The sequence below is a fragment of the Lepidothrix coronata genome, unplaced genomic scaffold, assembly GCF_001604755.1.
Source record: "Lepidothrix coronata isolate B3197 unplaced genomic scaffold, Lepidothrix_coronata-1.0 Scaffold310, whole genome shotgun sequence".
NCBI classification, from domain to species: Eukaryota; Metazoa; Chordata; class Aves; order Passeriformes; family Pipridae; genus Lepidothrix; species Lepidothrix coronata.
The window spans coordinates 39,527-64,474 of record NW_016690490.1 but is presented as its reverse complement, the minus strand read 5'-3'; the positions used below and the strand labels follow the sequence as shown (position 1 = coordinate 64,474).

Genomic DNA, 24,948 nt, shown 5'->3' with positions numbered 1-24,948 from the left:
ATGCTTCAAATTTTATTGTCTCCAAGGCTGCTCCATCTTGCATTGAGGGACTGCCACCTCCCGAGGAAAGCTGGCTGAAAGATATTTAAGCCTTTTTTTTTCCCTAAGGTTACAGGTCTGACAGTAGAAGCGGAATTTGTTTATGGGATTAACTGTTTAAAAATGCAGATCAACACCTGCTGAGAATTCTGAAGATTTTTACATGGTTTTGTCCTATTGAATACTTAATAAAGCGAAAGTCTTGCTAGTGTGTCTTCACTTGAGAGTGTGTTAATAGTAGAAATGTGTGGCTTGGTCTAGACAGGATAGTGGATTATTTAAGACTAGCATTTTTCCAAATAAATGATCCATTGTGGGTTGGGGTTAAAGTGTGTAATAACTATGGAGACCTGTGCTTGTGTACACTTGGTTTAATAACTCTGTCCGATTTTATGAGCCTTCTGGATTTGACAGTTGTGATGCAAAAGCAAACAGTTCTTCATGCTTTTTGAGGTGCATTATTGACTTTCAACATTTACTTAGAATTAACAATTCTCATGATTAATAAATTCTACCACGAAGCTGAATAAATCTACTTTATTAAATTACAGTATGTGATGGAAACAGATCAATGACACAAGATATATTTTCCAAAGAAAAATAAAGAGGGATTTAAATAACAGCATGAAGCATAAAGTTCTTGGCAAGCAAACACAACAAAAACTAATGCTATCTTTTACTATTCTGGAAAATATAATTATTAGTATTTAACAGGAACTTTTAAACCAGATGAGTTTTCCTTTTTGATTTTCAAACTGGAAAATGTGTTTTAGTTTGAGGGTTTTGTTTGGTTTTATGTCTCATATTCAATAAGAGTTGCTGTAGTGGAAGATAAAAAGGGAGCTGGCTTGTGTATGGTGTATTGGGGTTATCTGTTATTTCCTCCTTTAAGTAGGAAAATTTACAGATGTTTATTGCTCTGGACCAGTGTACCCCTAGCACTACCATCCATAGTCACTTCATGTTGCTCCATAATTTCTTTGGAGGTTGCAGAAGCATGTGACTGAGTAACGTGGGAGATCATGTGTGCTTCAGGGATAATGCTGGACTATACAGTTAGATGCCTTCTGGAGAAATGCTGGGAAGTTTATTTGTAGGCTAAAGCTTGGGTAGTGGAGAAACAGGTTGAGGGAGGTTTCTGTGGTTGAGGGAGTAACTGAGTGTTATTCTGAAAATAATTAGGGGCAATGTTTTCTTTGTGACTAAATTTGTCTTGAGAGCCCTGTTTCTGAATGCTGAATTAAAAAACTGCTCCACAGCGTTGAGACAATAAATAGGTCATTTGTGTACTGCAGTAGTTGCTGGGAACACTGAGCCTCTCTGGTTGTCACAGACGTGGTTGCTGCCGGACATAAATGTGTTTTCTGTGTTACACCGTAGTGAAGTCTCCTTGGCTGTGTTGCTATTCACAGGCTCAAGTGCTAACCTTGTCCCATAAGAGCAGCTGGCCTTGGTTGGTGACACAAGCTCTGGGTATGCCCTCTGGATCATGAATATGGCTTTCCATAGCCTGTGGGAAAATATTAACATAAAACCACATTTTAGGCTAGTGTAAAGATGACGTGGTTCTGATTTTCTCTTTTATTCAACAGTCAAACCAGCTGCTTGTTAACTCGAATCTTTATCCCAGTTATGGAGGCCCTGGGTCACCCTCTATTTAATAAACAGATTTCACAGGACTGTGAGTCTTGTACAGTGTTTCTGGCCCTGTAGGCATGTTCTTGTGTAGAAGCTGACCATGCAGTGAAGTATCTATGAGATGTCCTTTGCCTGCTGCTTTTTGCTGAGCACTTAATAAGTGTTGCTCCAACAAGGTCTGTGTGTTCCTTCTCCCGTAAATGAGTAAAATTAGCTAATGTAAACAATGGTGGGCTATATTGTATCCCCCAAATCTTTTTATGCTTATATATCAAATCGAGTTTATTGTTTGCTGACACTGACTTCAAAAACCCGAAGGAAAAACAACTAAGCTAACAAAAAACAGATCATACTGTTAAATTGGATTTGTAAAGGGGGTTTTAGATATGACTCTGGCTAGGGCATGACCTTCTCCAAAGGAACAATAGAAGATTGTACTTGGCTTTGTTTTTAATATCTCCTCAACCTTTAACTTCTTGTGCAACCCTGGCAAACTTTCATCCTTCTGTCACTGTTTCTTCTGTAAAATGAAAATGATGATCAGTTTTATCACTTGTGTTGCTGCATGATTCAGTTAAATTTAGAAATGTTAATTGCTTGAGCTGTATAGAAAAATTAACTAAAGTTCTTGGTGAAAAAGTTGTTTCTTTACAGAATTTTGGAACCAAAGGGTTGCTTTATTGTGCTGTAAAAGCTTTAGAATTAAGTCCATTTAATAACAGTTCGAAAGTTTCTTTGGTAATATGTCCATAAACGTTGTCAAGATGCTGGCAAATTCTAGGGGATAGAAAAGTACACTTGAAGATTCAAATCTGGAAATCCTGGTCATAGCAATTTAAACACTATAGGTTTAATTTCACTGTGTAACTGGTGGCTGACCTCTGAAATTTGTCAGAGGTCTTTGAGGATACAGTGTTGATATGTTTGCATGATTATAGTGTGAGATGTAGCTGTAATGAGTAAGTGAATTTATGTCTCTAGTGGTTTAAGGAATCAATTTAAACATTGCAGTGGTTAACTCTGGGTGAAGTTGAAATGCACTCTGTTGCCTTGCTTGATAGTAGCAGTACTTACAGAGCTTTTTGGCACCCTGCTTGCATGGGTATTCAAAGAAGAAAGCAGAAACAATGACAGATGTTTAAATAACTGTTGAAGACAATCAGAAGACAGCATTTGATCTGAAAAGATTTTTGTGGTGGTATGAGGAGAAAAGAAATTCATATTAGCTGATTGAAAGACAATGCTGAAAATTGGCTGGTTCTTAGGCTAAGTAAAAACAAAAGGGTGTGTAGAAGTGAATTTCCTCATTCTTAGTTGTGCTGAGTAATGATAATGCAGACTTTTCAGTGGCTGAGCACTGGATTGGATCATTCATAGTGTGTTTGGATGCCGCCAGAACAGCTTGGAGGAGCATGGACCTAAGGTTGGCTGAGGTATGCTCTGCACCAGGTGCTTTGTGAGAGCAGCCAGACAACTTCATCTTTGATGCAAGTATGACATGTATATGCTGTTCTTGTAGCTGGAGTTTGAGATCTGATTTAAACTGCTCATACTGGACCTTTGTAGGAAGGAATCAAAGTAAATATGGGTATTCTGTACCAATTTTCTGGCAGTGACTGTGGACCTTCCAGAATAATTCATTTCAGGCTAGGTTCAAGTATGCAAAGCACCCATTCTTTGACCTTTTGAGCTTAGGCTTTCTTGCTTGGTGTGCTCTGGACTACAAGTTTGGATCCATTAAATCTGGATGTTACACAAACCTGTATGTCACTGTGAGTATGGACTGTGCAGTGGGACACAGCCACAAGTATTCCTTCCAGCAGCAGAGATCTCATCAAATAAAAACCCATGCTTAGAAAGTTGCATGACCCAAACCTTGTATTATGTCCCAGGACCTTTACTCTTAACAGATTCACATATTTTAGGCCAAAACTATACACCAGTCATAGGATGAAGGAGGAATGACAAGGAGAAGAGGCAATTCAAAAGCATTTCTATGGCTAGAATAGAGACTAGATAGCATTATTGGAATGTTTTATATAATGCAGTATTTCAGGGGAACCTGTAGTAAGTATAGTTATCACAATGTGAGTTGATGCAGATTGCTGTTGCCTGTGTTTGAAAACTTCTAATAGAATTTATTCTCAAATGTGTTATTACATTAGAACAGGATCGGCAAATTGCCAACCTTAGTGTACAAGTTGGAAACAGATATTCTGAGGTCTAGTTTAAGCAATTTCTGAGAACATGGGTGAATAGTTGACAGTAAGTTAGGTGATTAGTCATCTAAGGCTTATTGTCATCACTATTCCAGCTCTGATAGACAGCTTTAAGCATGGGCAGATGACTTTTCAGAAGAAAAATAGCTTGTCTTAGAAAAATTCTTACTATTTAAAAGATGAGGGGAATGCTTGAGTATGTCTAAATCCATTCTTAAAGGACTACCTTTGTGATCAGAAGATGGGTCAGGAAGTTGGGAGAAAACTAAAATGGGGTGTCTGAAAAATTTCAGTCTTCTGAGTGTCATCCGGTTGCATGGTAAACAATGTAGATGTATATATATATCAAATGTTCCAGTCTCAGGCTGTAAGGGAAGAAGAAAATTTTACTTTTCTCTCTTGACTGAGCAGTTGCTGATAGTCACCAGAGCTATCGGTCCTAAGGGTTGTGCTGGTTCCCTCACCCTGCTAAATAGGAACCTTAGTTGCTGCATATTGTCATTGTTGTTTAGCATTACAAAGAGCATCCTACAAAATGTGATGGAGACAAAACTGTAAAATATTTTTATTATTATTCCTTTTATATGTAGTTGAATCTCATGTGATCAGAGACTTTGCACGCTTGTAGTTTGGCTTGTTCCTAATGAAAACACTTCAGATTCTAAGTTTAGAATCAATATTTTAAAGAATGAAAATGAGCCTAATCAATTGCCCACTGGGTGAAACTTCCAGCTCCCTCTGACCCCTGAGGGGACAAACTTTTACTCCAGAAGTAGAATGTGCAGGTCTTTGTGAGCATCAAATGAACCCAGTAGGGACTCGGAGCTGAGAGAGGATGGTCGTGGCATCCTCAAGAACTAGTCAGCACAATGCTGTGGGAGCAGAGGGAAGGAACTTTGCTGATCCTTCTTTTGATCAATTTATAGACTATATGCCATGTAGTGAAACATGTTTAAGTCTGTCTTGACTTCTATAATTAGAATATCACTGAGTATAAATTTACTCTACAGTGTACTTACTGGTTGAGTCTCTGACCTCTGATTTTTGCTCTTGACTAGTCATCTTTGCTTCTGTCAAGTGCTTTCATTACTGGCTTTCAACTTTACTGACATGAAATTTGGATGACCCTTTAGTTTTTTCAGGAGAGTTTGAGCTCTGCTTTTAATTTTAACGACTTGAATAAGCTGCCTTCTGCTTTGTAGGATTTTTACACTTGTTTTACAGTTTTTCTTTAGAGGTTCTTCTTACTTAGCATTGGCTTCAGTGCCCTGCTGGTGGGTTAGACATCTTTAAGGTTTCATAAAAACCTTAATGATTTGTTGAATGGCTGTGGTGGGTTGGCCCTGGCTGGATGCTGGGTGCCCAGAGAAGCCACTCTATCACTCTTCTCCTCAGCAGGACTAGGAAGAGAAAATATAACAAAAGGCTCATGGACTGAGATAAGGACAGGAGAGATCACTCACCAATTACGATCATGGGCAAAACAGACTTGACTTGGGGAAATTAATTGAATTTCTTATCAGTCAAATCAGATAGGGTAATGAAAAATAAGAATAAATCTAAAAAAAAAAGTTTTCCCCATCCCTCCCTTTTTTCCAGGTTCAACTTTACTCACAATTTCTCTACTTCCTTCTGTCCAGCAGTGCAGGGAGATAGGGAATGGGGGCTGTGATCAGTTCATCACGTTATCTCTCCTGCTCCTTTCTTCTCAGGGGGAGGACTCCTCACAGTCTTCTCCTGCTCCAGTGGGGGTCCCTTCCCATGGGAGACAGTCTTCCGCAAACCTCTCCAGTGTGGATCCCCCGTGGGATCCACAAGTTCTACCAGCAAACCTACTCCAGCGTGGGCTCCTCTTTCCAAAAGGCCACAGGTCCTGCCAGGAGCCTGCTCCAGCACAGGCTTCCCCTGAGGTCACAGCCTCCTCCACTGTTGGGTCCTGCAGGGGCTGTAGGTGGATCTCTGCATCCCCATTGACCTCCCTGGGCTGCAGGAGCACAGCTGCCTCACTATGGTCTGCACCATGGGCTGCAGGGGAATCTCTGCTCCAGTGTCTGGAACACCTCCTCCCCCTCCTTCTTCACTGACCTTGGGGTCTGCAGGGCTGCTTCTCTCACATATTTTCACTCCTCTCTCCAGCTGTTGTTGCTCAGCAGTGTTTTCCTCTTCTTAAGTGTTATTCCAGAGGTGCTGCCACTGTCACTGTTAGGCTCGGCCTTGGCCATGGTGGGTCCATCTTGGAGCCGGCTGGCATTAGCTCTATTGACATCCAGCAGCTTCTCATAGAAGGCACCACTGCAGCCCCTTGCTACCAAAACCTTGCTACACAAACCCAATACAATGGCTACTTTTCAATGCATTCTATATTTCCTGTCTGCACATATCTTGTTTTAATTAATTAAGTGTTAATTTTTATCAGATTGACCATAATGACTCCCCAAAATAAAACTTGTATTTGGCATGTTCGTATGCTTTTATGTACTTCAAAGATGTCAGTTGCTTGTACCTTCTTTTAAATGTATCTGCAGGCTCACAGGTGTTGCAGATTTCACAGGTATTCTGTTAGAATCCGTGTTTTTCTTACATCATAAGTGAGCTTAAAATAGTTAAGGTATTCAGTGTTCATTCAATTTATGAAATATTTTTGCTCGCTGAATAGTCTTTTAATGTAGCTAATGTTTTAATGTAGCTAATGAATTTCATGGTATTTTTCAGTGTTTTCAGAGTTCTGTAAGCGATGTGGAAATTCACTGTGCTCTTGCATACTTAGAATTCATTAAGGTTGGAAAAGACCTCTGAGATCATTGAGTCCATCTGTTACCCTAGCACTACCATGTTACTACCAAACCATATCCCTAAGTGCCACATCCACATCTTTTAAATACCTTCAGGGACGGTGACTCCACCACTTTCTTGGACAGCCCGTTCCGATGCCTGATAATGCTTTTAGTAGAAATATTCAGTAATATTTTAGTCACAGGGATTTCTCTCTTTTTTTGGTGGAAGTTATGAAAGTTGAGACAACGTACTTTATGAATGGATATTGTGGTAGGCAAGTGTAGGGTAAATGATCTTTTTGCTCTTGGCAGGATTTGCTTTACTTAACTGTAGTAATTCAAAAATGGTTATAATTTCCTCAACATTAAACTGGCATAAGCTGTTAGTTTTGCCTGAAAGGCGATTTTGTTCACTGCTGACTGCTTGCTCTTGCTAGGTGGTGTTACTTAGCTCGAAATATATGTGAGTTTAAAAGGTTCATGAAATTGCATCTTTCAAAGCTTGGAGCCTGAATCCTTTATTTTGGTTCTTTCTCCATTGAATGGAGATATCTTCTGCGGTACCTGTCTTACCTATTCATTTTAGGATGGGATGACTCTGGGGTGTGCTGTTACTTACCACTGATAAGCATAGACTAAATGCTTAGTTTTGCAGTAGCTAACAGTGGGTAAGATAAATCTCTATCTTTTGTAACAATGGGTGACTTTTCTGGTTTGCTTTTTGTTGTATTAGCTTGCAAAAGGATCTAAACCATTGACATTTTCATAATAAAAGGTTGGTTTTCTTAATGAAAACCTGTGGTGTTTGCCCATAATAATAATGATAATGATAATAATGAGATGGTGTACCACTTTAAAGAGAGAGAATATCCTGTGCAAACTTGTCCTGTATGTATCTGCTTAAATCAGCATTATGGTTAGGAACACATGTAAACCTCCTGGCATGGGAAGTTTGAGTTGGGTTTTACGTCTGAACTTTAAGTTTGTTTCTAATGCTAATGTAGTGTTAACTCTGTTGTACAGGCATGGAAGTAATGAAGCCTTTAATTGATGAAGAAGACTCAGATGGCATCTCAGAAGAAGAGCATGAAAATAATTTCCTGCCAGTTAAAACACATTACCAGCTTGGTAATGAAGGTGGCATTACGTACGTGTTACTCTTAAATATCAGCTTGTTTAAATTTGTTGCCTCTCCCTCATTTCTTATGAGCAGTTTACTGAACTGTGTAGGGGTTTTCTTGCACCTGCAGGACAGTTTTGTGGTTTTGTGGTTGTACATCAGGACTTTACATAATTCTGCCAAAAAGCAGCCCATTTTGAATAGGTTTTTTGTTCTTTGGAAGCTAAGAATGTGGCCGTAAAATATTCCAAGGTGCCTATTTGCAAAGTGACTGGATTACTCAAAATCCAAGCGCTGTTTAAAGAAGATTTTGAGAAGATTCCGGAGATAATCTGTTTGTGAAAGTTTAATTAGAAGAGATGGCAAAGCTTTGGGTTTTGGTTTTCTTTTTTAATTTGTATAAAGCTTTGGCTGTCAGACTTGTGATTTGCAGCTGGTAATTTTGTTTTTGAATGTTATTGATTCTAAAATAGCGATAAAACAGTGATAAAACTTGGTAATTTTGACTCTGAGGCAAATGAATAATAGAATTGCACAGAAAATAACATTTCACAAGCTGGAGTAAAGAACTGAAGATCAGACTTGTATGTTCTATTTGAGAGTGCTCACATATAATGATGAATAAGAACATTATTTGAATGTGCTGCACATACTTTAAAATAACTAGACTACCACCATGAGTTGAAGCTCAAAACTTATCACTTTATTATTAAATGACAGAGGATGTGGTTTTACTTTTGCCCTCTGCCCCATCTCAGTGTACTTCTAATGTGATGTTTTATCCTCAGGTTTATACAAACACTTACTCACCTCCTCAAGGGAAACATTGGAACTGGGCTTCTTGGTCTTCCACTTGCAATAAAAAATGCTGGTATTGTGGTAAGAATTCAATTCTTTTTTCATACACTAGGAGAAATATCTAGACTGATTTACAGATATATGTCCTGAAAAACTAAAATCCCTATACTTCTTATTTGTTACTGCAATCTTAATAGAGTTGTGTTGATTTTCCTCTTTAGTCTGGTAAAATTAGTACTGAAGATTAAGATTTTTATTTTTTTAAAAAAAGTTACTACTTCACCCTGAGGACTTCATTGCATGAGTTGCGTTTTTGTGTAGCCAAAGTGTTTTTCTGGTCAAAACACAAACTTTGCAAAAAAAAAAAATTTTGATTTACTCAGACTCCTGTGGTCCTATGGTGTCTCATGGGAATTGTTACTATGTGGTTGTCTTTGTACACACTTCTCTAGAGGCAGATTGTATGTCCTAGAATGCATCATCAGCTTGTTAAATCAATGTAGTGTTTCTGCAGAAACAGGCTATAGCACAGGTTGTTTATACCAGGTAATAAACAATGCATTTCCTAGGGCAGGGTAAATTTACTCAAGTGAAATTTTCACCTTACAGCTAAATAATCCTGTAATTCTATAGTACAGGATGTTCAGTTTAAGAGTTACAGTTACATGTGAAAAGCAGATTCCTTCTGTGAAAATTTCTGGTTAAACTTCCACTCTGAAACAAATTATTTAATTTGAGAGTTATGTATAGTTTGTAACTTTTGCTACCATTACCACTTTAAACCACTTCAAACCACTGTTCTGAATTGGACACTATATGCAGTCTTCTCTCTTGACAAACTTTTTTGGGCAAATGAAGCAGTTAGAGGAGTGCAGTTGTTTGTGCCCATTTGGTACTTATAGCCATCTCTCAAGTAGTGAATGTAAAGTAAGGAATGCTGTGAAACGTCAACAGTTACCCCCCTCTGAGAGAGGGGAAAAAATGCAGTTGCACAAAATTTTTTTTTTTTTTTGCTACAATGTGAATTTTTTTCATTTAGAGATTTTTCCCCGGAATATTTTCATGAGAAATTCTGTATATTTCCTGTGTCCTCCCTCCTTTTTTTTTTCCATACCAGGTTGGACCAATCAGCCTTGTGTTCATAGGAGTTATATCGGTTCACTGTATGCACATCTTGGTACGTTGCAGCCACTCTCTGTGTCAGAGGTAAATGTGGAACTACTTGTTCAGTTGCTGAGTTTCAGTATTTTTTTCCTTAATTTGTCTGTTCTGTTTGTGATTTTTGGCCTACAGAATGTCCTGATGCTATAGCAGTTCCTTCTGTCAGTTTAGAATCTTCCAGTTGTTGGAAGCAACACTCAAATTTGTAGCGTGTACCTATAAATGATAGGTGTGCTTTGTGCAACTCACTGAAAAAAAAATAATTGTTCTCTGTTCATATTCAAAATGAAATTAGTTTAACGTGTTGCCCAGTACCCTGCTAGGAAATAATAGGATCTTTCTCATTGCAGTTTTAATTGCTTATTTTCAGTCCATTAGTCCTTCTTTATATTCATAGATTTCTTCATAGCTTCTGAATCTTCATAGCTTTGGAAAGTGTATAATTTATAAATAGCCACTTTATAAGTACTCTATAGGAATAAAAGATAAACTAAGAAATCCTGTCAATGTCTTCCATGATTATATGTGAGTTCTGTCTCTTTGAATTGTGACAACTTGATTCTTTGAACTTGTAGTGCTGAAGGAATGAATTAAAATGAGCTAGTGAGCAGATAAACACTAAATACTCCTCCAAGTGAGTTGTACAATATTGGGGGGAAGCAGTTATTCGGATTGGTAGAGCTATTCAGACTGACAGAGTGTTTTGTTTAATAGTGACTTTTGTTAAACATTTTTATCTTACTGTCAGGTGTTAAAAGAAAAGCAGTGAGAGGGTCTCATGTTTAAAAAGTGCAGTAAAAGCTTTAAACTGAATAGAATTGCAAAACTATTCGTGCCCCCGTAGCTGGAAAATCTCTTACCAGATTAATATGACATTGTACTGTGAATGGACCCTGTCATTCCTGAATTCTTCACTTCTTCACTGTGGTTTTGAATGATCTTTGAAGATGATCACTGAAATAAGATCATTGAATCAGTTGTGACTGCTTGTGCAGGAAGAGTTTTTGAAACCTGTTCAAATTCTTTGTGACTTTTAGATTTGAGATCAGTTTCTTAAGCTCACATTATAAGTATCTGATTTTGGATTAATTTATAAAAAAACTTCGTTCTGTAAGGAACGTATTTAGTACTGTTGAAGTGGGGGAAGCAACATTGTGTTTAACGTGCTTGTTGAGTGCTAAATAATAGCCCTTCCTGGAGTAAGGAAGCCCGAGCCATACCTCTGAAATTCAGCACCAGTGGAATGTTGCCACAGGTTATAATCCTGGGAAACCAACAGCATTTTCAAGGTAGGGCATAGTTTTTAATAACTCCATTCTTTCTTAATTTTTTGATTTCAGGATGAAAAAGTCCTCACTGGGGTATAGTGATACAGTTAGTTATGCCATGGAATTGGGACCCTTTGCTGCTCTTCAGAAACGAGCTTCTTGGGGCAGGTAAGTTTGAATTAGAATTTAATTGAATAAATTCATTATTAAAAATTTGACTTTGTTTGACTTGGAATGATAGGAGAATTTCTTTTTACTAAGATGTTGCCTTCCTTAAGAATGATTTTTTACAGTGTCATTTGTTATTTCCTGCTACCAGCTAGTAGTGGTGACATGGGAGGATGTCTGTCTCNCAATTTTCAGGTCTACAAGAGCTGTGAAGAAAAAGAATTCTGTTTAGTAATATAGGAAGAGATGTGTTATAACCAGAAATGCATTCTGTATTGTCTAATGTAGTGAAGTTTTCATTCTCTTTTACTGGCATTCCCTGCATCAGAGTTCACTCTTTAAGCAGGTTGACACTGGAGATGTTAATTACTTTAGTGGATTTATTCAGAAAGGAAGCAAAGAATTGCTTTGCTTCCTGTTTAAATATAACATACAAATAATGGATAAAATAGGTACTGTTTTTGCAATAATGACATGAAGATGTTAATAGCTTGTTGTCTCTGTTAAATACTTTATCCTTCTTTTAAAAAAGACTATTATATTTGTCTTTGCCATTTGTTGCTGTAGAACTGTGGAGTTTGTAGTATGACTGCGCAGTAGTGAAATTGTGAATAGTGGAACAAACATATTGCTCAACATTAATTTAAAGTGGTTTTTACCTCACTTGTGGAAGAATTTTTTTTGTTCCTGTTATTTTCAAGGATGCAGCATCTTGCATCAGGGGTTTTGGCTATTACTTTGTTTCAAGTAAGCAAAAGGTGAGCTAGTTCTTTTAAGATCTTTTGTGATGACTTTGTAGGAATGGAGAAGAGCTCAATTAGAGGCAAAATTGATTTGTACTGATATATAATGACAATTCTCTATTGCACCTAAGAGTTACAAGCCACAAATGGCAATCAGATCTCCAGAGACACTGTATTGCAGCAAATCCATTCTCTGGAGCAGATCTCTGCTGTATGCTTAACTCTAGCAGAGCTTCATTACAGCATGTCTTCAGGCCACCATTGTGTATTACTTTGTTTCAAAAACAATCTGAACCATAGTTTAGTGTTTTTTCAGTAATATACAGTGTCTGAATGTGTATTTGGGTACACTGACATAGAACTGCCTGGTAAGATGTGAAAGTGTTATCTTGAGTTGATGCAACTTTTATGTCTTAGACTGCATATGAGACGTTTCATCTCTGGACCTGGTGGAAAACTGCTGTGTTGGGGGCTAAAGGGTGCATCAAATATGTATGTCTGTTGTTAACATTTGTACCACATTAAGTCCTTGAATTTCATTTTATGCCACTTTAAAATATGTTGAGTACCTTTTTTTTTTTTTTGAGAAACTGTGATACGTACTTAGTGTTACCTTAAAAACCACACACACAAAACCCACCCTGTCTTGCCATAAGAGGAGCATGTATTGCAGTACTTGTGAAATTAAAGTGGCATTTGATGGTTGCATTTTGATTACTGTAAAAAGGAGCAGTAATTGCATGTTAGGTAACAATGGGTTAATTATTTGGATCCTAAGTATAATGTATGTTTGTTTTTTCTTCCTCAGGTGTATTGTGGACTTTTTCTTAGTGATAACACAGCTGGGATTTTGTGGTGTTTATGTTGTGTTCTTGGCAGAAAATGTGAAACAAGTGAGTAATGTTGCCATATGGAAGCAGTTATGGGTTTAGATTAATATTTTCTCGCTTTTATTTCCTGTCCCTATAAAGCTTTTGGTAAATAGGAGCAATGTCCAAAATGAACAGAATTCAGACCTTGTGGAAGTGTTTATTGCCTTCTGACTTGTTTGTTGAATTTAAAACTTAATTGTAGACATGATAGAAAATAAGGATGAAACTGGATGAGAGGAGCCAGTTGTCCCTCAATTTTTTTTTCCCCTAGGCCTTCTGCTGAGAGCCTTTTTCTACCCCCAACTTCCTGGGCATATTTTACCCTTTTCCTGTCACTGGAATATTTGTTTTGTTCCTGTTTAGTCACTTCCCTTCGTAGAATCCACTGTATCTAAACCAATCCTGATTTTTTGTTCCTAAAAATGCCTGACATTGAAATTTCCGCTGCCTCCTCAGTAGTCAGTTCCAATGCTTTCTTATCTGTTAGACAGCTGCTTCTTTGTAGAAGCTTAAAATTTCTTATCAATGTTGCAAGTCCTTTATTTCATGTTCTAGCTCTAAGTAATTTATTCTTTTCAATTTGTGGATACTCTTTATATTTCTGAATATTATTATCCTGTCTCCTCTCTATGTAATATCTAATAGAGGGGAGACATGATAGAATCTAGTAACTGTTGTTGCTTTTCTGTGAATGCTTTGCAATTGGTCACATAGTTTACTTCAAGTTTTATCCCTGAAGTTGGTTAAATCAACTAAAAATTGCAAATGAGTCACCACAACTACAAATACCTATACCACAACTACAAATACCTATACACTTCCCCAGCAATCCCAAACCTTTCAATAAAACCCAGCTATCCCTTTTCTTCCCCTCAACCATCCATCACTGACAAAAGGAAACAAAACCATGCCTATCACTTTCATGACAGCTGCTCCTGCTTTCATTCATGTGTTTTGTCTCTTGTTTTCCAGTCCTTCTAAGCTCTTTCTCATAGGTGGAGATTATTCTGTTGACAGGGTCCCTTGTGTGTGTTGGTCATTCCCCTTTGCACACCCAGCAGTTGCAGGAAGAAGTTTGTGTGTCTGAGCAGGTGGTCCATGGAAGGAAGGAAGGAAGGTTGGATGCTCAAACACAGGCACATTGAGCTTGTGATGCTTGCTCCTCCATGGGCTTTTTAAGATGCCTGGACTCTACCAATATGCTTTGCTGTGTTTCCTGCTTATGAGATTATGGTTAGTCACTTGACATAAAGCTAATGAGGATGAATCTGGGCCTGTGTCTGTACAAGTGCTGGTGAGGCCTTGTACTTGAGTACTGGGCCTCTCACTTCAGGAAAGACACTGAAGTGCTGGAGCTTGTCCAGGGAAGGGCGACGGAGCTGGTGAAGGGTCTGGAGGACAAGTCAGATGAGGAGCAACTGAGGGAGATGGAGGTGTTTAGTCTGGAGAAAAGGAGGCTGAGGGTGAATCTTATCGTTCTGTACAACTACCTGAAATGAGGTTGTAGTGAGGTGGGGGTTGGCTTCTTCTCACAGGCAATTAATGATGGGATGAGTGGACATAGCCTCCAGGTTCACCAAGGGAGGTTCAGGTTGGACAACAGGAAGAATTTTTTGATGGAAAGGATTGTTAAGCATTGAAATGGACTGCCCACAGAGGTGTTGGAGTTACCATCCCTGGAGTGTTCAAGAAGCGATCAGACATGGCACTTAGTGCTGTGGTCTAGTTGACAAGGTGTGATCGGTCACAGGTTGGACTTGATATCTTGGTGATCTTATCCAACCCAAACAGTTCTGTGATTCTGTGATTCTTTGTATGCTCCTCTATTTAGAGAAGTGTGTGAGGAGTAAGATATGGCAGGTTACTGAGCATTAATCATCCGTGTAGATTCTTATTCTGCCAGCAATGGAGAGCAGAGTAATACCACGGTAATTTGAACAGTCTGATTTAACTCCTTTCTTCTTATACGAAGTGATGATGACTGCATTACGCAGGTCTGATGGTAGTTCGCCCAGTTCCCAACAGCGCATCAGAAACTCATGAAATTTAGCATGGAGTGCTTGGCCCCCATGCTTCCAGACTTCAGGTGGAATTCCACCAACCCCAGCCACCCTGCCAATTTTCACCTGCTGTATGGCCTTAAGAGTTTCTCCTAAAGCAGGGGCAGTATCGAATTCGTTCTTCACCGGTTATTGTGTGATGGACTGAATAGCTGAGTCTTGAATTACACAGCTAGTACTGAAAAGAGTCTGAAAGTGTTCAGACCATCGATTCAGAATGGAGGTTTTATTTGTCAGAAATGTTTGACCATCAGTGCTGAGTAGAGGGCTTTGGACCTGGTATGTAGGCCTGTATGCTGTTTTCAAGGCCTCATAGAATCCTCTGTGATCACCTGTATCTGCACATAATTGAGTTTTTTCAGCTAGATTGATCCACCACTTGTTCTGGATGGGAAGGCCCATACTACGACCTTAAATCATCTTGTCCAGGAGCTGCTTTATGCTGATGACGACACCCTCGTCACCCACACAGAAGCAGCTCTGCAGCGTTTAACATCCTGCTTTGCAGACGCTGCTGAGCAATTTGGGCTGGAAGTCAGCTTAAAGAAGACAGAAGTTCTCTATCAACCTGCACCTCAGGAAGTCTTCCATCATCCCCATATCACCATTGGCGAATCAGAGCTCAAATCAGTCCAGCAGTTTAATTACCTAGGTAGCCTCATCTTGGATGGTAAGATTGACAGAGAGATAGACAACAGGTTAGCAAAGGCATATAGTGACTTCGGAAAGCTTTATAAAAGAGTTTGACGAAATAAACACTTGAAGAAAAGTACAAAGATCAGTGTTTACAGAGCCATTGTGCTGTCTACTCTCTTATATGGGTCCGAATCATGGGTCATTTACTGCCACCGCCTGCGTCTCTTAGAATGCTTCCATCAACGCTGCCTCTGTACAATCCTAAACATCCACTGGTCAGATTATGTGACCAATATGTCTGTTCTAGAACAGGCAGCAGTTATAAGTATTGAGGCCATGTTGCTGAGAACTCAGCTGCGTTGGGCAGGGCACGTCTCCAGGATGAAGGACCACCGCCTCCCTAAGATCCTGCTTTATGGTGAACTTGCCACTGGCTGCTGCAAGAGAGGAGCCCCGAAGAGAAGATACAAGGACTCCCTGAAACAACATCTCAGCCTTGACCGTATTGATCATCATAACTGGTCTACTCTGGCCTCCAGTCGGGAGGTCTGGAGGCACATCATCTATAATGCTGCTGCTTCTTTTGAGTATGCATGCAGGATCACCCTTGAGGAGAAAAGACAACGCAGAAGGAATCGTGTCTTGCTGAATATTCCACCTGAGGAGTCTTTCTGCTGTGCCTTTTGCAACCGGACTTGTCTGTCTCGTATTGGCCTTTTTAGCCACCAGCGCGCTTGTGGCAAGCGTGGGTAGAGCCCTTCCCAATTCTTCATTTGCGAAGCCTAGCCATGATGGTGAGATTCTTATTCTACTCAAAAGCTAGACTACAGGTGTCTTGACATAGCTCACCTTTAATTAGGAAAAAGAGTGTCCCCTTGGGCAGTTAGTACATAGAAGATAGTATGGGTTTTGTTCATTCTCTTAGAGATGAGTATTTATATTGTGTCTAAAAAGTGTTCCAAGTTCTCTGGATGAAGATCCTGTCGAGATAGGGTATATTTGTGTATTTGGAAACTGAATACTCTGTAATTTGTGTCTTGGGAGGAAAAAAAATCAAACCTTTTAAACTACAGTTCTACTGTCAGAATCTGTCTCAATACCTGAAAATCCTCTCTGATGTCCTTTTCCTGGCCTTCCAAAGTGAGGTTTTTATTGCATTCCTTGCAATGTAAGTTCAAATTAAGTCTTTCCTATCAAATATGTATCTCATTAACCAGTTGTCACGTATGTGTTGTGACCTTGAGTAGAAGATGAGACTAAACACTTGTTGACCTTGGCTTTTGTAGGTTTGGAAAAAAAAAATTGAAATCTTTTTTGGAAACTTGTTGTTGCTTTATTGAGGAAGAGTTGAAAGCTCTTACAGAAAAGCAGGTGCTGCTGAAGCAGTAGCTGCAGAGACCCGTAACATGGACACTATGAATGGATTAAAGTCATTAGCAATTCAGAAGTTCCACTTCCAAATGTACTTAATTTAGATTGCCTTGTTCTTGCTCTTCGGGGAGGTAGAAGTCAGGTTTCTTCCTGGCAACTTTCGATTGCAGAAATCTGTCCCGTAGAGGGCACCAAAGAACACAAATTGTTACAGCCTTAATCTGTAACGATTTTGGGTAGTGAGAGAATGGGAAAGGTGAACAGATGGAAAGGGGATGGGGGACGAGAAGGCAAGAACTGAGATAAAGGAAGAACACGGTAAAAATGTTACTAATGGCACTCCTTTACCAATACCTCTGCATTATAATTTGTATGACAGAAAGAGCAGGTTTTGAGATACAGGTCAGGAAACAGTGGTCTCAGTTGAAGAGACTAAGGAAATGGAATTATTTCTTGCTTCTGAAATAGTTCTTGTAAGAAGTGTATTCGTGGGTTGAACTGAATTTTTTGCAAACACTAGCTATGCATTAGTTGTTTTCTGAGCGGAAAAGGAACCTGATAACCAGATTTGCGCAAGTGTCTGATCTTCCTGGATACAGCTGAAGTTGGTGGATGCTGTGATTGGGCTATGTAAATGAGACATCAGGTGAAGAAAACTGTTTCAGACATCACACCAGCATGTAAGTTAATGCTTGAATAACTGAAGTAACTCCTGATGAAGTCTTGTGTCTGTGGATATCACTATGCCTAGTGATTTCAGTGGCCGTGTACTTCTTTTCTAAAACCGTAATGGTATTTCCTCATGTAGTTTAGAGAAATGTTTGACACTTCAGATCACGTTGCTTTGTTTAGGACAGAGACAGTTAGAGTCAGTGTCTGCTGTTCTTGGCTCAGCATGACTGCCATATGCAGTGGTGCACTAGCAGAGAGCAGTGAGAGACTTGTCCAGAATAGGAATCTGAGGTTATAATAATTCTAGTATTTAGGAGATGAGGTTAGATAGAAAGTGAGTCATAGTCCATCCTAACACAATCAGCAGTAAACTTGCACTGAGCTAAAGAGCATATGAGAAAGTTTAAAACCCCCAAATTCCTCCTGCTGCTTTGTATTTTGTTGCTTTTTGAACAGTTTTAAGTGTTATCTGATTAATTTTTAAAAGCAAAATCTAGGAAAACACTTTCAAAGTGACGGTGATGTTAGTCCACACCTGAACAAATTAGTATAATCTCATCTTCATGAGAGGGTTTTTTTGCTGCTCTCTATTGTCAACTCTCCCACAACCTATTGCTCCACTCTAAGCAGAAGAGTAGTGATCCTTACATTCTGTAAGTTTTGTGTTTACTTTCTTACTCAGCTTTCTTCTACCTGTCAGTAACTCTTGCCGGTTTTTTTAGCTCTCGCACAAGATTAACCCTTGCTGGGTCTTATCTGGTGTGCCTCTTCTGAGGCTGTGTGCAAGATCACTATTCTTTCATGTCTCAAAATACACCTTTGAGGGGTATTTGCTGTGGCCATGTCTAAACCCGTAAGTGGTACTGCTCTGACTGATGCTGTTAAAGCTACTCTGTTGATATAAAGTTGGTTTAAAGGTATGTATGTCCACAAAAGGGAATAAACTGTCCTCCTGTGCATTTATATCAGTATAACTGTGTCCATAATATGAGTTACACAGTATATATGTGTGTGTGTATACATAAAATTCACCTGTGTGTAATGGACATAATTAAAACAGTTTGACAGTCAACAGTTGAAACTTTAAAAAGTTTCTATTTTTTTGGCAAGCAAATTGAAATATTAATTTTGAAGTCATGGGCTTCACATTTTGATGCATGCAAGTAATAGCCAGTGCAGAGTAAATTTCAGGAACCTCCTGCTTACCCAAGCCAGTAGTGCTGGTTTTAGCAGTGTTTCAATTCACAGTAACCTCTTCATCCAATGGCAAGCTGATCTCTAAAATAGTCTGTGTGGGATAAGTGTGTGCACTTTCAGCAGTTATTAGGGAGTAAGTGGAACTTAACTAACCATTTCATGTGTTCTTTTCTCTATTCCAATCCATAATCCTCCATAGGATAGACATTGGTAAACAGGGCTGTTTCAGAAAGGGCTCTGCTTTTCTTCGTTTTTAAATATATTTCTAAAGACTTACAGCAGAATAATCCGCAGGGATTGGTCCGATCTCATTAGGGTGAAGGCTATCACAAATAAAAAGGGTTTGTTCCATTTGAGTTACAAAATACATTTATACATTGACAGCTGTGACCACACAGAACGAAGATGGGAAGAGAGTAAGAAATTACCTGCTTTATACTGTCAAAATCTGGTTAAAGCAATGTCACTGCTGTCCTCTGAAGACAAAAAGAAAAGGGGGAAACTGGGATGTATCTGAGAGTGCTGGGAGAAACCTGAAGTCTTTGAAAGACCTTACAGACTGGAGAGGTTCTTGAGAACCAGGGAGAGGCAAATGTTGAGTTTATCTTCATTAAAAGCCAAAAGAATAATTTGGAGAATTACGAGCCAATCAACCTCTTCAATCCCTTTGAAAATCAGGAACTGAGTCTTCTTGGCATGCATTTCTGTGCACATGAGGGAGAATAAAGTGACTGGAACCTGTCAACATGGATTTACCAAGGGACTGACCAACTTGATTGCCTTCTGTAAGAAAAAAAGTCTGAATTTGTACATGATGAGAAATCACTAGATGCTACTTTATAAACGTTTATAGCAAGGTTTTTCATGCTGTCTCTACAATAAATTTGTATCTAAGTATCGTTATTATGGTCTGGATAGATAGGTGGACTGACAGACAACTGGCTGGGGGAAAAAGAACGCTGGTTGTGTGGTCAGACTCGGGGAGCAGTGTTCATGATCATGAGCCAGCAGTGTGGTGTGACGGCAAAGCAAACAAACAGCATCCTGGGTTGTATGAAAAGAAAAATTGCTGGTAGATAAAGGGAAGTGATTGTCATCCTTTGCTTCGCATTTGTTAGGCCATATCTAACATACTCTATCAGGTTTTGGATATTCCTAGTACTGGGAAGTCATTGACAAACTGAAGTGAGTTCAAGGGAGCCTGCTGAAATTACTGGGCCTGAAGCATTTGTCTTGTGAGGGCTGGGGAAACTGGGCTTGTTCATGTCGGAGAAGAACTGGCTTTTGGAGGACCTAAAAGCCACCCTCCAGGACTACAAAGAGGTTGTCTAGAAAATGGAATGAAGTTCTTTACTGAGGTCAAATGACAAGACAAGAGAAACCGTTCACAAAACAGCACAGGAATTTCTGTTCTGAGGGGAAGAAAAGCTTCCATACAGTCAAGCACTGGAACCAGTTGTCCAGACAGGTTGTGCAGTCTCTGTCTATCCTTAGAAGTTTTCAAGACCCAGCTGGAGAATGGGGAGAAGAACAATGTGGTATGATGCCGTAGCTCACGGAACTGTGAGCAAGCTATTGGACTATAGACTTCCTGAGGTCCTATCTGACCTATGATTCAGTGACTTCAGACCCCTGGTTTTGGATGAGGTAATGGAGATTGTTGAGAATACGGTGTTTTGTGTAGTTGGTAGGAGACTTGACAAGGCAAAGTGACTCAAATGAGAGATGGTGTAGAAGAGAGGAAGGAGCAGAGGAACACTTTGTGTGTTTTGTGGAACTGGCATTTATTCCCCTAGAATTGCAGCTTTTGCGTTAAAAACGTACAAGAAGCCCATGCTTTTCATAGCTTGGACTAAAGACAGCTGTAATTGCAAATCTGGTTTATGCAAAATATTATTCTGTGCTGCTTAGGTTCAGAATTTCATTTTTCTTTTTTTTTTTCCCTCCCAGCTAGGATGTCTTTGATGCCCTGACTTCTTTCTTTAAACTGTATTGCAAGGAACAGGATCTGCAGCAGACTTCTGCAACTCATGACATTCTTGAGAATCCATTTGACCCCGTTTCCTTCCTCCAGTGAATGCTGTGCCAGGGAACAGTGCAGGAGAAGGGTACCATGCTTGCCGTATTGTAAAGCAGAATACAGTGTTGTGATTTGTTGCAGGAATACATCTCATATCTTAGGGGTGCAAGGGGGAGTTGGTGAGCTGGGGTCAGGGAGGCAGTTTTATTGCCCTTTCTGCATCAACATTCAGTCATCTGATAAAAGTTGTGGAGAGTTTATGTGCAGCTGTAGTATGTTCTTTCTCTGTGCTTTCCTAGTATTTTTGTGAAAGTAAAAGGCAGATGGAGATGTGATCACCCCCTTCATCAGGGTAGCTGATCACAGTAGAGCAAAACTTGAATAGAATTTTATATTGTACCTTGCATTTTCCACTGTATTAGCCAGTAAACTCCAGCTGAATATCTAATTGGAATTTGGTGATGCTAATAGAAAAAATTTCTGACTTCAGGCACTTTTTATTAGGATTTGTGTACACTAAGGGAATGCCTCTGTCTTAAGAAAAAAATTGAAGTGTTTGAATGATTGAAATTATTTGAGTAGAAGCTGGTTTATACTGTGGTATTTACAGATGTATTTTAGAGCCTGAACTGTATCTTGCCTGGTGTTTTTTTGTTTGGTTTGGTTTGGTTTTTTTAAGGAATAAATATTTTATTAATTTTTTTCTAATAGCTTATCAGGTATTTGTATAAATTGAAGGCATACTGGGTTAACTACTTATTGTAGAGGAGGTTTTCAGTTGAGTTTGTGTGCTCAAATCACACTGTGATTCTTAGAAAACTCTTTTACGTGTCCTTGTGCGCAGAGCAGCTCTGACTGTTTGCAAATGCATGCAAGCAAGTAAACACAGGAGACTTGTTAAAGTGAAAGGCTTAAAGTGCTTGTTCTGTATTTCTGTTTTAAGTATAGTGGGAATGCTGTAAACTTCTACAGAGAACTTATGTGGCATTAGGGAAGTAATTTGGTTAAGTGTTTGAATTATTGCTTGGCAAAGTAGAGGTATTGTAGCTCTGTGAATTCAATTCTAAATGTAATTAGCACTTCTTTGTAGCTTTCTAAAAATGTTATCTTAATGAAAACTAACAGATGTTACACGTCATGCAAGGGACACTTAAGATCCTTGCAAAGTGGAAACCATCAGTGTTTCCATAATGTCCAGTGTCTGTTTTCATTTAAAGTGAGATGTCTGGAAAACATGTGGTTGCAGAGTTGTATCTTTTTCTTTCCCTATTTCATAATGGGAAAAAAAGTGCATGATGCTTTTTGTTACAGAGAAAATGATCTTAAGTTCATTCTGTCTTCCTGAGTTTTTAGATTATTTGAAACAATGGAAATAAGGTGAATTGTGCAAAATTTTTTTTGTGCTAGGCTTGTAAAGTCTGAGTTTTGGTGAACTTGCCAGGTTGAATGACTTGGTTTACATACACTTGGTTTTCCATTAGCAACTAGCTCCTTATACCTCATGATAGTCTCATAGTGCCCACATTACCTTGATTACCTGCCATTTCACCAGCCTGTCCTCATTTCTTCATTTCACCCTCTTCTTCAAAGTAAAAAATTAATAGCCCTGAGTTGCTCTGACCTATAAAAAATGTCATTAAGTACTGGTAATTGTGGTGTTTGCTTAGGAATGCTGTGGCTAAATAAAAACTTAACATTTTAATGGTAGTACTTGCCCCTTTCATTTAACAGCTTGATGTGTTTGGATTTTTGAAGCAGGATCTATGATCTTGTTATTTCACTGTCACAGAGAATAACTGATATTTTAAAGAACAAACCATATTGAAAGAATTGCCCTTAAATTAATCAGTCTTGGGACCATGCCTGTGAACTGTGTACCAAAAAACCTATTACACTTTCACATTGTGTGCTACTGTTAATTTATATCAATATAATGAGTACAGAACTCTCAACTCTCCTAGAGCTCATGGTTTTTAAAGCTGAGTTAATGTTCGTAAATAAAAGAGTAAAGAGTGAAAAAAAAATAATTTGAAATAAATGAAAGACGGGTGTGTTCATATTCTAACATTTTGTATGCATGCTGCTATCATGTGCACGGCGAAGGCATGAGGTTGTTAGGCACTGAACTTGGGTGCAAAAGCAGTTTGTCATCTAACCCCCTTACTCTCCTTAGGAAGATTCACACTCTTAAGATTAAGGCCCAGTTCTGTCTTGCTTGCTTTCAGTTTACCAAACTCTACCTTTCTGAAAGGAATCTGATCAAAACTGTGCATGTGGATTTCCACTTTAGTCTGTGGTGGGATAATGATGCTTTGAAGTCCTGATTTCATCATTTACCGTAAGGATGAAATGCTTGCTAGAAATGCCTTGTCTTCCCCTCAGCACCAAGAGTACAAGTACAGGGATCTCAAAATTCCTGTCATTCACCATGTGAAGCAGAGGAATTTCCCAATAGGAAAGCAGCAGTGCGACTATATACTCACTACTACCACTGTCTAACATGTTTTTTTGCTTTGTTTTGGGTTTGTTTGGTTTGGTTTGTTGGGGGTTTTTTTATTTATTTTATTTTTTTTGTGTGTTTTGTTGTGTTTTTTTTTTTTAATTTTTAAATAAAGGTCCATGAAGGATTCTTGGAAACTAAGATTGCTCCCATGAATGTTAGTGCCACTAGCAGTTCGTCTGAGAAGAGGAATATTGATTTACGAATATACATGCTGTGTTTCCTGCCATTCCTGGTCCTCCTCGTCTTTATTCGTGACCTTAAGAGCCTGTCCTTGCTTTCATTGCTTGCCAATCTGTCCATGGCTGTCAGCCTGGTGATCATTTACCAGTATATTGTTAGAGTGAGTATAAAAAGTTTGTTATCTGTTTTTTTCAGTGTGGCAAGTAGTGTTTGTTGCATGTGGCAGTTGGTCTATGATAGATATACACTGACTGACAGTTTCTGAAAGGCAGCATTATCATGTAATTAATTGAGGCATCTTAATTTAAGGAGGTGCCTCAAAATCTGCGATAGGCTCTAAATACAGATTTTTACAGTGCTTTTGAAAGAAAGAATATTGCTGCATTTAAGATAATAAAAATATATATTTTGGTGAGTGGGAAGTGGAAAATGGGGAGGAAGGCAATAAGAGATATTGACGAGGAGGCAGGAGAAGTTATGTAGAAAAAATTGGGGAAGATAGTAATTAACTACTCTGCAGGAACTCAGCTTGTAATAAAGATATTTTCTTTTAATGTCCCTCATGGTTATGAAGAATATCTGTGCAGTATGAAAGCAGATTAGAAAATTCAGAAGTTTGCAGAAGATTAAGCTTTATATGTGCACTTTTGCATGTGCTTTAATTGATGCTCCCTCATATACACCAGTGTGATACTTTAAATGTGAAATTTTTTCATGACAGTAATAGAAACCTAGAATAAATATATCTGCAAGTGTCTGTGTGGGAAGGTGGCTATAAATGTGTGTAAAGGACTAAGTTTGGGAGGAAAACCAGGGATTATAAATAGCAATGTCAACATTTACTGAGTTATCTTTCCTATAACATAATACATCAATCAAAATTTTAGAGAGAACTAATGTAGTTTACACTGTTTTGCTTTCTTTTCTTCAGGATATAGTAGATCCTCGAAAACTGCCTCCAGTGGTCGGCTGGAAGAAATACCCACTGTTTTTTGGGACTGCAGTATTTGCTTTTGAAGGAATCGGTGTGGTAAGTGCTTTTTACTGACTCTTCAGAATCACTGGTTCTATGTTAGATGATGGAATACAGGCAATTTTACTCCTGTTGTTATTTTGTTGTTTTTATTGAAACACTAATCTCCCACATTGGTATGAAGAGGGTTAGTTTGTCTGGTCAAAAAAGGCAAAAGTTGAGAACACATCCCCATCACAGGGGAATTTGGTGGATACTGACTACTACTTGGACACTTAACCCTTTCCCAAATTACAAGAATGCCTTTAGTTCCAAATAAATTGAGACAATACTGTAATAATAACTGGTATCATAATATGTTCTATGGTAGTATAGAACTAAGTTAATAATATGATTATATTGTAATTACAGTGATTCAGCAGCTCAGTTTTATGTGATGAGTGTGTAAAAATAAAAGTGCATTCAGCATCCTTCTTTTCCTTTGGGGTCAGAAAGGACTAAGTGATTTACTAGAAATGTATTATTTTTCCTGCTTC

The 24,948-nt window shown here is 38.7% G+C and overlaps 1 protein-coding gene across 1 annotated transcript in view; it reads left to right on the top strand.

Annotated features, from left to right (window-relative positions):
- The window catches only part of SLC36A4 (solute carrier family 36 member 4), a 50,501-nt gene that overhangs the window by 1,233 nt on the left and 24,320 nt on the right, over positions 1–24,948 (top strand). The window contains exons 2-8 of the mRNA XM_017837778.1: positions 7,694–7,817; positions 8,579–8,669; positions 9,706–9,794; positions 11,090–11,185; positions 12,737–12,821; positions 23,372–23,599; positions 24,371–24,469. Of these exons, the coding sequence (XP_017693267.1) occupies positions 7,694–7,817; positions 8,579–8,669; positions 9,706–9,794; positions 11,090–11,185; positions 12,737–12,821; positions 23,372–23,599; positions 24,371–24,469 (812 nt within the window). The remainder of the gene's footprint in view (positions 1–7,693; positions 7,818–8,578; positions 8,670–9,705; positions 9,795–11,089; positions 11,186–12,736; positions 12,822–23,371; positions 23,600–24,370; positions 24,470–24,948) is intronic.